The sequence below is a fragment of the Arvicola amphibius genome, chromosome 14 (genome assembly GCF_903992535.2).
Source record: "Arvicola amphibius chromosome 14, mArvAmp1.2, whole genome shotgun sequence".
Classification (NCBI taxonomy): domain Eukaryota; kingdom Metazoa; phylum Chordata; class Mammalia; order Rodentia; family Cricetidae; genus Arvicola; species Arvicola amphibius.
In genome coordinates, this window is record NC_052060.1 from 18,131,846 (window position 1) to 18,146,705 (window position 14,860).

Below are 14,860 nucleotides of genomic sequence, written 5' to 3' on the forward strand. Positions count from 1 at the left end.
GGATTTAAACAATGAGGACAGATATGTGGAATCTGCTTTTATCCAGAAGTAACCCTCCTGTGCACTCAACAAAACTAATGGCTCTCTTCCTTTCATTCTGGGAGGCTGGTTGAATTTGACCTTATTTTTTCAAACCTTATTCCCTTGAGTAAACTGGAGTACCTTCGTGAGTAGATCTGTCTCCTCCCCAGTGATGCCAAACACAGGAATTTTCCAAATGACTCAGAAGGGAAATTTCTGTTTATTTGCAACATATCTTAAGTCAAGTGACTTCATCACACAGGAAATCTCTTTTTTCCTTTGCTGCATGTTAAGCTTGTACTTAAGAAAAACTATAAGACTTGGTAAAAAGATTTATTTTTTAATATTATTTATTTATTATGTATACAAACATTCTCCCACCATGTATGCCCACACGCCAGAGGAGAAGCACCAGATCTCATTACTGATGGTTGTGAGCCACCATATGGTTGCTGGGAATTGAACTCAGGACCTCTGGAAGAGCTGCCAGTGGCTCTTAACCACTGAGCCATCTCTCCAGCCCCGAGGAGATTTATTTTTTAAATATGTGGTTTATTATGCTTTATAATGGGTTAAGTCATCACTGAAAGAAATATTTGATTTGTTTCTATCCTCTGGGAAAAAGATGACACTGCATCTTCCTACTGTGCTAGCTTGGATAGGGAATTGAAAGTTAATGTCCACTAGTAAGCATGTATTGTCAAAGCCAGTAACTGGGCTCTAAAGAACTTAGGGTCTTCTTAGATTGTACAGATATAAAGGAATTTAAATGGAGTCACCATGTATTGGGAAGAAAAATGCCCCAACTAGACATGCCACCAAGTAAAACCCCAATGCAAAGAATGGGTTTCATATTACATGAGTCATGGGCCATACTGGCCCTATAGACACTGACAAAAAAAATTACAAACTATTGGCAGTGCTATTGGTTACCCCTCCTCAACTTGAAAGTAGGCCTAATTACTGAAGACACTACTTACTTATGCCATTGAACTTGAATAACCTGAGTTGTTGCTAATTTAACCTATATTTACTAGTTCTCTCGGTGCTGATCAGTTCTACACATGCTACAAAAGGAGAAAAGCTATCATCAGTCTCACCCAGCTATGACAAACTAGGCCCAATACATCTGGTCAACCACCCAACAAGATGAAGTAACAGGAAATAGAGTTTAAAACACCCATTAAGTAAGAGAGATGATTTCTATACTAGAAATACAACAAATAATCTAACTCCAGATATTTAGGTTCAAATATACAACTATGAGTAATCAAAACAACAAGTCTCAAATTAGTATCCTCATTGTAAACAGCCCTATGAAAAGCAATTTAGATGACATATAAGACAATGAATTCAAAATAGCAATAATAAACATAATCAAAGAACTCAAAGAAGATATGAGTTAAATGCTATAATGAAGACTGTGGGAATACCATAAGATTAATGAAGTAAAAATAATCCAGATTTTAGTAAGGTAGATTTCTGGGAAAAGAAAAATTATATAAAACCTTGAAATGAAAAAAATATTCAATAATTCAAACAAAATTCAGAAGAAAGCCTCAACAGTAGAGTAGATAGAAGGGAAGAAAAATATTAGGTATTGAAATCAAAATAAGAGGAACTGGATCATTCAATAAAAACAAAATGTCAAATTCAGAAAGAATAGTAGAAGATGTAGTAACTCTGAGAAACTATAAAAGACAAAAATGCAAATAACAGGTACAAATGAAAAAGAGAGTCCCAACTTAGAGGCCCATAAAGGTATTTCCAATAAAACCATTTTAAAAACTCTCTAATTTAGGAAATAAATGCTTGTTAAAAGCCAAGAAGAATACAGAACACCAAATAGACCACTACCAAAAAAGAAACTCCATATGTCATAGAATAGTCAAACACAAAATGTACAGAAAAAAGAAAGGATATTAAAAAGCCATATGAGAAAAAGATAAACTCATGTACAAAAGCAGACCCATAAAAATAACTTTGGATTTTTTGATGGAGACCATGAAAGACTGAAGGGATTAGATTTATGTTTTGAAAGTTATGACAGGTCACAGATACCAGCAGAGACTACTAGACCTTGCAAAATTATCAATCATAATTACAGAGGAAAATAAAGTTTTCCATGATAAAAACATATTTTCTTTGCTGCCTCCAAGAAACACACCTTATGACCAATGATAGAGACCACCTACGGTAAAGGGGTGGAAAAAATATTCCAAGAAAATGGAACCAAGAAACAAGAATTTAATACACAATAAAATTAACTTCAAACTGAAACTATTCCATAGATATAAAGAAGAGCAGTTTATCCTCATTAAAGAAAAAGTTCACCAATAAAATGTTACAACCTTAACTATATATGCATCAAATACAAGAGCACCCAATTTTATTTAAAAATAAAAATACTATTAAGCTTAAAACCACAGATCAGCACCAACATAGTGATCTTAGTATCACACACTTAGTATAGACAGATTATCTGGGGGAAAAAACTACATAGAGAAATCTGAAGTTAAGTGATACCACAAATCAAATGGACCTAACAGATGTCTACAGAACATTTCACCAAAATACTAAAGAATACACATTTTTTTCTTTTTAGTTCATTAGGGTTATTCTCCAAAAGGGAGTGCATAATAGGATATGAAGCAAATCTCAAAATCACATCCTGAAGGTATCTGACCATCATGCACTAAAGATGGACCACAACAAGAAAGGAAAAGACAGAAAGCACACAAATTCACACTAGTAAGTCAAAACTAAATAAACAAGTAAAAAGGGGAATTATAAAATTCCTAGAATTGAATATATGACATACCCAAATCTATGGAACACAATGAATACAGTCATAAGAGGAAAGTTTATAGCACTATGTATCTAAATCAAAAAAAGAGAGAGGTAAAAAACTAATAATTTAAAGATGTGGTGGTTCTAGGAAAACAATCACTATCCCCAGAAAAAAAAATGGATGTGAAGAGATTTTGTTAAATCAAAACTGAAATTAATGTATTAGTAACAAAAAATCCACAAAATAATCAATGAAACAGGATTGGTACATTGAAAAGATTAACAAGATTGGGCAACCTTTAATCAAAATAGCCAGAGAAACAGAGAAAGAACCCAAATTAATACAATTAGAGATGAAAGGGGAAATATTAAACAGATACTGAGGAAATTCAAAGAATCATGACATATTTTAAAAATATATATTCCACTAAACTGGAAAAATCTAAAGAAATAGATGGATTTCTAGACATATAAAACCAACTCAAGTTAAATCAAGATGAAGGAAATAATATAAATAGGCCCAGTGAAATAGAAGCAGTAATGTTTAATATCTCACTAACAAAAGCGTAGGATTCAGCAGAGTTATACTAGACCTTCAGAAAAGCTAACATAAATATTACTCAAACTATTCTACAAAGTATAAAGTGAAGGAGCATTCTCAAATTCATTTTACAAAACAAGTATCACCAGAACACACAAAACAGACAAGACCCAACAAAAAAGAAAATTGTACATCAATATATCTGATGGATATAAATACAAAAAATTTCAATAAAATACTTGCAAACTGAATTCAATACTATGTCAAATAAGACTGTCCATGATGATCAATTTACTTTATCACACAGATTCAGGGATGGTTCAAGATATGTAAATCAATAATTGTAGTCCACCACATAAATAGTCTAAAGGACAGAAACCACATGATCATATCATTAGAATGAAAAAAAAAACCTCTGATTAAGTCCAACGTCCATTCATAATAAAAAAAAATTCTCAAGAGATTGGAATCCAGTAGAAGAGAGATAGGAGAGATTATATGAGCAAGAGGAGATCAAGATCATGATGGGCCCACAGCTGACCTGAGCTAGTAGGAACTCACGGACTCTGGATGGACAGCTAGGGAGTCGGCATGGAACTGACCTAGGCCCTCTGCAACTGGGTAACAGTTACATAGTTGTGTATCTTGGACTTTTGTGGAGACCAAGCAATGGGACCAGAACCTGTCCCTGATGCATGAGCTGACTCTTTGAAACCTAATCCCTATGGTAGGATGCCTCGTTCAGCCTTGATGCAGGGGAGGGGGGAGCATGGTCCTGCCTCAACTTGATATGCCGTGATTTGTTGATTCCCAAGGGAGACTTTACCCTGTCTAAATGGAGACAGAAGAGGAGAGGATGGGGGGGAGGTAAAAAAGAGGTAGTGGGAGGGAACGTGAGAAGAGGAGGGAGGGGAAACTGTGGTTGGTATGTAGAATAAAATGAAAAACAGAGGATCCTAACAAGAAAGGAATAAGTCAAACTATTTATTTGCAGATATGATTCAATATATAAAATATCCTAAGTATTCCACAAAAATAACTGATACATTCATCAAAGTGGCAGAATAAAAATTAATACAGAAAATCTGTTTCCTTCATATATACATATACACACCAAGAAAGATATCAGGTAAACATCATTTACAATTGCCTCAAAAAATACCTTGGAAAAATCTAACCAAAGTACCCAGGTGTCCAAGGAGATGTCCCCAGCTTGTTCCTTGGGCAGCAGAGGAGAGGACGCCTGAACTGCCCTTGTCCTATAGCCACACTGATGAATATCTTGCATATCACCATAGAACCTTCATCTGGCGATGGATGGAGACAGAGACAGAGACCCACACTGGAGCACTGGACTGAGCTCCCAAGGTCCAAATGAGGAGCAGAAGGAGGGAGAACATGAGCAAAGAAGTCAGGACCGCAAGGGGTACGTCCACCCACTGAGACAGTGGGACTGATCTAATGGGAGATCACCAAGGCCATTTGGAATGGGACTGATGGAGCATATGATCCAAACCAGACTTTCTGAATGAGGCCAACGGTAGAGGGCTGATTGAGAAGCCAAGGACAATGACACTGTGTTTTAATTCTACTGCATGGACGGGCTTTGTGGGAGCCTGGTTTGTTTGGATGCTCACCTTCCTAGGCCTGGATGGAGGGGGGAGGATCTTGGACTTCCAACGGGGCAGGGAACCCTGACTGCTCTTAGGACTGGAGAGGGAGGGGAAGGGGGAGTGGGAGGAGTGGGAAGGAAATGGGAGGTGGGGAGGAAGTGGAAATTTTTAATAAATAAATAAAATTAAAGGTTGAAAAAAATCTAACCAAAGAAGGGAAAAACATGTGTAATGAAAACTTTAATATATTGGAAAAATAAATTGAAAATTTTTCCAGAAGATGGAAAGGTCTCCCAAATTCAAAAGCAATCTACAGATTCAAAGCAATTCCTATCATATTTCCAGGGTAATTCTTGACACAAATTGAAAATATAATTTTAGATTTCAGGTGGAAATACAAAGGCCTAGGATAGCCCAAACAATCTTAAACAACTGCAAAACTTGTGGAAATATCACCATCTCAATTTTCAATTATTACTATAGAGATATAGTGATGAAAATAGCATTGTACTGACATAAAATTGGATTCATTATCCCATAGCATAAAAATGAGTATTTGCACATAAATCCAGTCCTATAGCCTGATTTTTGACAAGCTAAGAATAGATATTGGAAAACAGACAGCATCTTCAACAAATGGCGCAACCTGAACTAGACAAATACATGTACAAAAATGAAACTTGATCCTTATCTCTCACCCTGCACAAAACTCAAGTAAAAATTAATCAAGGACCTCAATATAAGAGCTAATATCCTTAATCTGATAAAAGAGAAAGTAGGGGATATTCTTGAACTCATTTACATGAGAAGGACTTCAATACTGCAGGCATACCAATAACTAAAAAATGTTTACAAAGTATAATATATAATGTTTATATATAGTAAAGGACACAATTGTGTGAGTAAAGAGACAACCTGAAGAATGGGAAAAATTACCATCTATACATCTGATGGAGAGTTAGTATTAAAATATATAAAGAACTCAAAATAACCAATGTCCTGGTTAGATTTTTGTCAACTTGTCACAAGCTAGAATCCTTTTGAAAGAAGGAACAGTATTAAGAAGTTTTCATCAGACTAGCTTGTGGACATGTTTGTGGGGACATTTCCTTGATTAATAATTGATGTGGGAAGACCTAGCCCACTGTGGACAGTGGCACCCTCGGTAGGTAGTCCATGGTTAAAAAAGAAAGCTGAGCAAGCCAATATTCAGCATTCCCATGGTTTCCGTTTTAGTCCCCGACTCCAGGTTCCTCATCAAGTCCCTACACTGGCTTCTTTTAGCAATGAACTATGATTGGGAAATAAATGCCAAATAAACCCTTTCCTCCCCAAGTTATTTTGGTCATGGGTTTTTTTATCATAAGTAATATAAAGCAAAGTAGAACAGGAATGGGACCAGGTTTGTAAGGTATTGCTTCAACAGACCTGACCATGTTTTGTTTTGGGGAAGATTGTGCTAGAAATTTGGACTGGAAATGCTGTTGAATGCTTGCAGCTTAATGGGCTTTTCAGTGGGAACTTGGAAGATAATTCTAGAGCAATGCAGAGGATGGGCTGAAAGACCACCTATGATTAAGAAGAGACCAGCATTGCTGAAGCAAAAAACTTTGAGAAGTATTTCCTGTGGGTTAGCACACAGAAGCTCTGGTACAGCAAGGTCCAAGGCTGCATCTCAAGCTGGCAGCTGAACTTAGTAATATGTAAGAGTTTCCTGTTTTACTGATTTTGGCAGGATGGTAGCTGCACAATTGAAAGGGTAATAGAGAACACCTAAGGTCTGGCACCATGTAGCAGGGCTTGAGAGTCCTCAGGAGAAGCCGTTGGCTAAAGATGAAGTCTCAGTTGTAGTGAAGAACCCAGTGTATTGGAAATGCCAGGTCAGTAGGACCACAATAGTAACTGAGAATTGGAGCTACTCAGAGCCTATAAGACAAGTTACGTGTGCTATGAATGGTAAGGTCAGAGCAGTGGATCTGCCTAGATCATGAGTGAATTCCATATGTAAGACTGAGATATAGGACTTTATTTACTCTGTCAAATGTTGGATTGGCTTTACTTTGACTGTGGCCATGTCATGGTTCTTCCTTCATAGAATAAGCAGTACGTAACTTACTTTTAATTTATAAGAGCCAAATGGTTAGGACAGTTTGGACTTTGAAAGAAATATTTGATTCTTTTTTTTTATTTAAGAAAAGTTTTACTAATGTGTTAATATTTCAGCAAAGTGATTGCAACAAGTTTAAAAGGCAGACAGACCAGTATAGGCTTTAAAGGAACAAATAAAGTTTATACAATTAAATTAATACACAGATCTATTGGGATTACTGAATAACCACAAGGCCCAGAAAACAAATTAAATCTGAAAGATTAAATCCAGTATTAGCACCTACTAAAAGTTAAACTTTTAACTGCTTCATTCATTCCTTAGCTTTCTTAACTTTCTCCCAAATACAGTGCTCTCAAACTCCTAAAAGAAAGGACATAAATTCCAATACTAAGAGTACAGAGATAAAGAAGAGCTGGAAAAATTGACTTGAACTTGCAAGTTTAATGTGGAAGCCAAAACTTACTCAAGTCAATGAAAAGATTTCTGTGCCCTGAATACTGTATGTGGAGGCTATGAATCAGAGTTTATGAGTAGGTTACAAATTAGCAACATACAGCATAATTCCTACCAACTTTTCTCCTAAGTTATATCTGTAACAAAACTAGAGTTAAATGTCACTTGCTTGTTACACACTTGGGGCAGAGCAGGGACAGGCATATCTGATGGTTGAGCATCTACTTATTGTGCTTACTGATTTGTGTAATGAACAAGCAACACACACAAAATCTTCCCGACATTTCAAGGTAATGCACACGAATATAAATGCTTTCAAAGAAATAACCTGAATTGCATTAAATACTGCTTTAATAATAACTGCAATACTAAAACAAATAACATATATTATTCTCTCAGGGAGCATCCATTTCTGAAATTGAACAGCAGAAATCAATCTTAAGATCGGAATCACGTCAAGACCTGCAGCTTTTGGAGATCTGGGTGGTGCATCAGCCAAAGCACATGTGTGACACACCCTCAAAGCCTGTCACTAATGTGGGGGAGTAACTGTGCTAAATCATGACTTGTTGAATTACAAAGTCACCTAGGAAACTGGTCCAGGGAATGAACAGAACCAATGATACTGGTGTCAGGTAAGAAAAAGACTTTGTCTTGGGCTGACCAACTGCTTATTATTTAAATGGCTTTGAATTTTAAAAAGTGAAATGCTTCCTTGTATTTTCTTGAAACGAATCAAAAGATTACAGAGTCCTACACAATTGGGAGACACGAAGTGGATGCTGAGTGACAAGAGGTCACTCCAGGTGTGGCACCATGGCTCTGGCAGCAGATACAAGAGAATAACGCTCTGGAGAGGAGGTAGGGACACTCTGCCATCAGCCAGTGGATAGACGAAGGTTCCAGCTGGAGGCGGGATCTTTAATTCTCTGGTTTATCTTCCACTGCTCACACCTCTGTCTTCATAGATGGTGATTTCAATAACTCGGAGTCCTCTCTCAATGGGGTCTGTCAGGAGGAGGCCTTGGGGAGCATATATCTTCTCATTCTGTTCCTGAATGTATTTGGAGACTTTCTTCAGGACCTTCTCATAATGAGTTTCCATGCATAAGAAGATGGTATATGCTGTTAAACAAGCCAAACAGCCTTCAAGATATGACTGGCCCCCAAGCTTCTCTGCTTCTGCATAAAGGTTATTTAGAGTCCGAACTGTTTCTTCAAACTGCTGTCTATCAATGCTGTTCTCCAGCTCCGCGGGGAACTTGGTCTGGAACTGGCAGCGTGTGCCGCTGCTGTAGTCTCCTTGGATGAACACCTTCCCGGACACCGGCGCCTGCTGCGGCCTCATGGAGAGGACAGGACCCGCCGCTCCGCCTCTTCGGCCCTCAGGCAGCTGTCGCACTGCCTTCGCCGTCACTTACGTCCTGTCCGAAATATTTGATTCTTAATGAGAACTTGGATTTTTAAACTTTAGAAAATTTAAGGAGACTGGGACATTTAAAGTTGTACTATGCTTTATATTTTGATATTGACATAAGATTTGGGGGATAAACAAGAAAATAAAGGTCTGTTTTTTAACACTGTTGTATTTGTGTGCCAAGTTGACAAGGGAAAAATGTGATAGTTAGTTTTTTGTAAACTTGACACAGCTAGAGTCATTTGAGAAAAGAAAACCTAAACTGAGAAAATATCTCTATTAGATTGGCATGTAGGTAAGTCTTTGAGACTTGATTAAGTCTTGATTAATGATTGATATGGAAGGACTCAGGCTGTGATGAGAAGTGCTAGCCCCAGACAGGCGGTCTTGAGTTATACAAGAGAGTAGGGTGAGCAAGCAACAAGGATCAAAACAGTAAGAGGCATCTCCTCTAAGAAATGTCTGCTTTAGTTCATGACTTGAGGTTACTGCATTGAGCTCCTGTCCTGATTTCCTATGATGTACTGTAAAATATAAAAAGAGATAAACCGACCCACCTATCCCCTGCAACCTCTGGGGAACTCTGAAGCACAGGCTACAACTGCATACAGTGGATCAAGAGGTGAGTGATCAGCCAGCCAGCTGGATACCCCACTCTCTAGGGCCTCCTTACTGAGGCAAAACCCCAGGCCACTCCCCTACCTTCCTCAGCTTCTCTAATCAGCCAGCAGGCAAGCTTCCTGCAGGTAGGCTCCTCCAACCTTCCCCCATCAATTGGATCTTGTAAGCTACAAGGCCTAATCCACCCCCAAACCCACCCATCCCCTGATACCTCAGAGGAACTCTGAAGCACAGGCTGCAACTGCACAGAGCAAACCAAGAGAAACCTCAGTGACTCCCTGAGACACAGACAACTACTGCACAGAGTGGACTAAGAGCAGCTCCCTAAGAAACAGACAGCAACTGCAAGGACTTGACCAAGTGGCAAAGACTTTGCTGGCCACCAATTGGAGGAAGAATGCAAAAATTCATTCAAAAACCTAAAAAGCAAAGGCTGCTGGCCCGTGCTGAGAAGAAAGCTGTTGGCAAAGGGGATGTGCCAACTAAGAGACCACCTGTCCTTCGAGCGGGAGTCAATACAGTCACCACTTTGGTAGAGAACAAGAAGGCTCAGCTGGTGGTGATTGCCCACGATGTAGACCCCATTGAGCTGGTGGTCTTCCTGCCCGCCCTGTGTCGGAAGATGGGGGTCCCCTACTGCATCATCAAGGGAAAGGCCAGGCTGGGGCAGTTGGTCCATAGGAAGACGTGCACCACTGTTGCCTTCACACAAGTTAACTCGGAAGAAAAGGGTGCTCTGGCCAAGCTGGTGGAAGCTATTAGGACCAACTACAACGACAGATATGATGAGATCCGCCGCCACTGGGGAGGCAACGTCCTGGGTCCTAAATCTGTGGCTCGAATTGCCAAGCTGGAAAAGGCAAAGGCCAAAGAACTTGCCGCTAAACTGGGTTAAATGTACTGCTGAGTTTTCTGTACATAAATATAATTACAAAACTTCAAAAAAAAATCTAAAAAGCAACATGGTAATGCCAGAACTCTGTTGTCATACAATAAGAAGACCTTAATAACCTAACCCAGAAGAAAGAGAAAAGGATCTTAAATATAACTATTAAGATGAGAGAGACCCTTAAAGAGGAAATGAAAATTTCCCTTAAAGAAATGGAGGCAAAGACAAACAAAAATTGAAAGAAATCAATAAATTTCTTAAAGAAACTCAAGAAAACCAAGAAAAAGCAATCAAAGAGGCAAAAAAAAACCAGTTTAAGACTTGAAAACTGAAATAGAGGCAATAAAGAAAACACAAACTGAGGGAATTCTGGAAATGGAAAATCTGCATAAACAAATAGGAACTATGATGCAAGCATAACAAATAATACAAGAAATGGAAGATAGAATCTCAAATGTTGAAGATACTATAGAGGAAATATATTCATTGGTCAAAGAATACATTAAATTCAAAACATTCTTAACATAAAACATCAAGGAAATCTGGGATACCATAAAAAGACCAAGCCTAAGCATAACAGGGATAGAAGGAGAAGAACTCCAACTCAAAGGCACAGAAAATATATTCAACAAAATCATAGAAGAAAACTTTCCCAACCTAAAGAAAGATATCCCTATGAAGGTACAAGAGACTTACAGAACACTAAATAGATTGGACCCAAAAAAGTTCCCTCACCATATAATAGTCAAAACATAAAACATACAGAATAAAGAAAGCATATTAAGAGCTGCAAAGGAAAAAGGCCAAGTAACATATAAAGGCAGATCTATCAGAATTATACCCAACATCTCAATGGAAACCATGAAAGCCCAAAGGTCCTGGATGGATAAGCTGCAGACACTAAATGAATATAGATGCGAGCCCAGACTAATATACCCAGGAAAGCTTTAAAACAGCATCGATTAAGAAAACAAGATATTCCATGACAAAACCAAATTTAAACAACACATATTCACAAACCCAAACTTATAGATAGTACCTTGAAGAAAACCTAAAACCAAGAAAGCTAACTGCACACACACAAAAAACACAGGCAACAGAAAACTTCACACCAGCAAACCACAAAGAATGGAAACACACAAACACTACCACCAATAAATAACAGGAATTAACAATCACAATATCAAGGAGCTCAATTCATCTATAAGAAGCCACAGGCTAACAGAATGAATATGAAAGCAGAATCAATCCTTTTGCTCTACACAAGAAACACACCTCAACCTCAAAAACAGATATTGCCTCAGAGTAAAGAGATGGAAAAATATTTTCCAATAAAATGGATCCAAGAAACAAGCGGGTGTAGCTATCCTAATATCTAACAAAATAGACTTCAAACTAAAATCAATCAGAAGAGATGGAGAATGACACTTCATATTCATTACAGAAAAAAAATCCATCGAGATGAAGTCTCAGTCCTGAACATTTATGCCCCAAATACAAAAGCACCAACATAAGTAAAAAAAAAATCATTACTAAAGCTTAAATCACACATTAAACCCCACACAAATAGGAGGAGACTTCAACACTCCATTCTCCTCAAGGGAGAGGTCAACCAGACAGATACTTAACAGAGAAATAAGAGAACTAACAGATGTCATGACCCAAATGGACTTAACAGATATTTATAGAACATTTCCCCAAACACAAAAGAATATACCTTCTGAACACTTTATGGAACCTTCTCTAAAATTGACCACATTCTCAGTAACAAAGCAAACTTCAACAGATACCAAAAATTGGTCATCAATAGAACAAATAATCCAATAAAAAAACAGAGAACTGCCAACAAAAGAATCTAAAATGGCTGAAAGACGCTTAAGGATATGCTCAGCATCCTTAGCCATCAGAGAAATGCAAATCAAAACAACTCTGAGATTCCATATTATACCTCTGAAAATGTCCAAGATCAAAACCACTGATGACAACTTATTCTGAAGAGGTTGTGGGGTAAAGGTAGCACTCCTGCATTGCTAGTGGGAGTGCAAGCTGGTATAGCCCCTTTGGATGTCAGTATGGCAATTTCTAAGAAAATTAGGAAACAACCTTCCTCAAGACCTGGTAATACCACTTTTGGGTATATACCCAAAGGATGTTCAATCATGCCACAAGGACATGTGCTCAACTATGTTCATAGCAGCATTGTATGTCATAGCCAGAACCTGGAAACAATCTAAATGCCCCTTGACCAAATAATGGATAAGGAAAATGAGGTACATTTACATAATGGAATACTACACAGCAGAAAAAATAATGACATCTTGAAATTTGCAGGCAAATGGATAGAGCTAGAAAACATCATATTAAGTAAGGTAGCCCAGACCCAGAAAAACAAATATCATATGTACTCACTCATAAGTGATTTTTAGACATAAAGCAAAGAAAACCAACCTAAAAATCACAATCCCAGAGAACCTAGACAACAACAAGGACGCTAAGAGAGGCATACATGGACCTAATCTACATGGGAAGTAGAAAAAGACAGAATCTCCTGAGTAAATTGGGAGAGTGGGGACAATGGGAGAGGACTTAAGGGGATGAAAAAGGAAGAGAAGGGATCACAGAAAATGTATAGCTCAGTCAAATCAATTTAAAAAACACAAAAAAGGAAATTTGCATGCAAATTGATAGAACTAGAAAAAACATCCTGAGTGAGGTAACCCAGACCCAGAATGATGAACATGATATGTGCCCACTCATAGGTGAACACTAGCTGTGAAGCAAAGAATAGCCAGCCTATAGTCCACGGCCCCAGGGAAGCTAAGTAACAAAGAGAATCCTAAGAGAAACATACATAGATCCCTCTGGGAAAGAGAAGTAGGCGAGATCTCCTGAGAAAATTTGAAGCCTGTAGGAGGAAGGAGAAGGGAAGGTAGAAGGGGAGGAGGATGGGAGGGAAGAAGAGAAGAGGGAGAACTAGAAGGAATGGGATGGTCAAGATAAGGGAAGACAAAGACAAAGAAAAGGGAATGAGATAGGGTTAGCAAAAAAACTTAGCACTTGAGAAATTCCCAGGAATCCACAAGGATGACACTATCTAAGAACTTAAGCAATAGTAGAGAGGGTGTCTGAACTGGCCTTACTCTGTAGTCAGATTGATAACTATCTTAAATATCATCACAGAACCTGCATCCAGCAACTGATGGAAGCAGATGCAGAGAACCACAGCAGAACATTGGGTTGAGCTCCCAAAGTCAGTCAAAGAGAGGGAGGAGTGAGAATACAAGCAAAGAGGTCAAAGCTATGATGGGGATACCCACTGAAACAGCTTATCTGAGCTAATGGAAGCATTTCGACTCTGGCCTGACAGTGAGAGAACCAGCGTACGATCAAACTAGACCCTCTGAATGTGGGTGACAGTCGTATGGCTGGGGCAGACTGTGAGGTCACTGGCAGTGAGACCAGAATTTATCCCTAATGTTTGTTCTGGTTTTTGGAACCCATTCTCTCTGAAGGGATACATTGCTCAGCCTAGATATAAGGGAGGGCCTTGGTCCTGCCTCAAAGCAATGTGCTAGACTCTGTTGATTCTCTATGTGAAGGCTTACCCTCTCTGAGGAGTGAATGGGGGGAGGTGGGAAGGAGGGTGAGAGGGCTGGAAGGTGGAGGGAGCAGGAGGAGGGGAAGGTGTGGGAAATGGATTTGGCATGTAACATAAGAAAAGACAGGCTTTTTTAAAAAAAAAAAAAACTAAGATAAAAATAAATAAACCCTTTCCTTCACAAAATGCTTTTTGTCATGGTGTTTATCACAGGAATAGGAAGCTAACTAGGGCAACTATACATCTCAATTAAAATGTGGGGCACAAATTAAACACAGATTTCTCAAAAGATGAAATATAAATAGCTGAGAAACTCTTTAAAATGTTAAGTATTCTTATCTATCAGAAAAATGAAATTTGAAGCTAATTTAATTGAAGTTAAATTTCACTGAAATTTCCTTTTAACTTAATCAGAATGACTGAGATACCCAAGTGATGACAGATGTTGGTGCAGATGTGGGGTCAAGGACCATTTGTTCACTGCTGCTGGGAATGCAAAGTGGTGCAACTACTGTGAAAATCATTGTGAAACTTCCTCAAAAAGACTAAAAATGTCTCTACTATAAGATCTAACTATACCAGTCTTGAGCATATACCCAGAGGATTCCATAACCTACTCTAGAGAACAGAGTCCATGTTCACTGCCCTACTCACAACAGTCCAAATGTCTACCAGTTGCTGAAAGAATCACGAAAAATTTGTATCTTTACACAACAGACCTTTATGCATTATTAGAAAACTGGGAGTATAAGTAAATAGATGGAGTTGAAAATAATTATTCTAAGTGAGGTAACTCAGGCCCAGAAA

At 38.3% G+C, this 14,860-nt stretch overlaps 2 protein-coding genes across 2 annotated transcripts; one reads left to right on the forward strand and one right to left on the reverse strand.

Moving 5' to 3' along the window:
* Positions 1-7,938: 7,938 nt before the first annotated feature.
* LOC119801306 (golgin subfamily A member 7-like) lies at positions 7,939-8,904 on the reverse strand. Its single transcript, XM_038311845.1, has one exon. It carries the CDS (start codon positions 8,874-8,876, stop codon positions 8,463-8,465), a length of 414 nt encoding a protein of 137 aa, XP_038167773.1. The 5' UTR covers positions 8,877-8,904; the 3' UTR covers positions 7,939-8,462.
* Positions 8,875-10,507, forward strand: LOC119800661 (60S ribosomal protein L7a-like). Its single transcript, XM_038310841.1, has 2 exons — positions 8,875-8,949; positions 10,021-10,507. The coding sequence occupies exons 1-2, from the start codon at positions 8,875-8,877 to the stop codon at positions 10,459-10,461; spliced, it is 516 nt and encodes a 171-aa protein (XP_038166769.1). The 3' UTR covers positions 10,462-10,507.
* Positions 10,508-14,860: the final 4,353 nt, after the last annotated feature.

What these genes read in the sequence shown, in the direction of transcription:
- LOC119800661 (XM_038310841.1), top strand. Translation starts at nt 8,875, where the DNA reads ATGGAGAGGACAGGACCCGCCGCTCCGCCTCTTCGGCCCTCAGGCAGC. An exon ending in CTGCCTTCGCCGTCACTTAC is followed by an intron (nt 8,950 to 10,020) that starts GTCCTGTCCGAA and finishes CGTGCTGAGAAG; the next exon opens with AAAGCTGTTGGCAAAGGGGA.
- LOC119801306 (XM_038311845.1), bottom strand. Translation starts at nt 8,876, where the DNA reads ATGAGGCCGCAGCAGGCGCCGGTGTCCGGGAAGGTGTTCATCCAAGGA.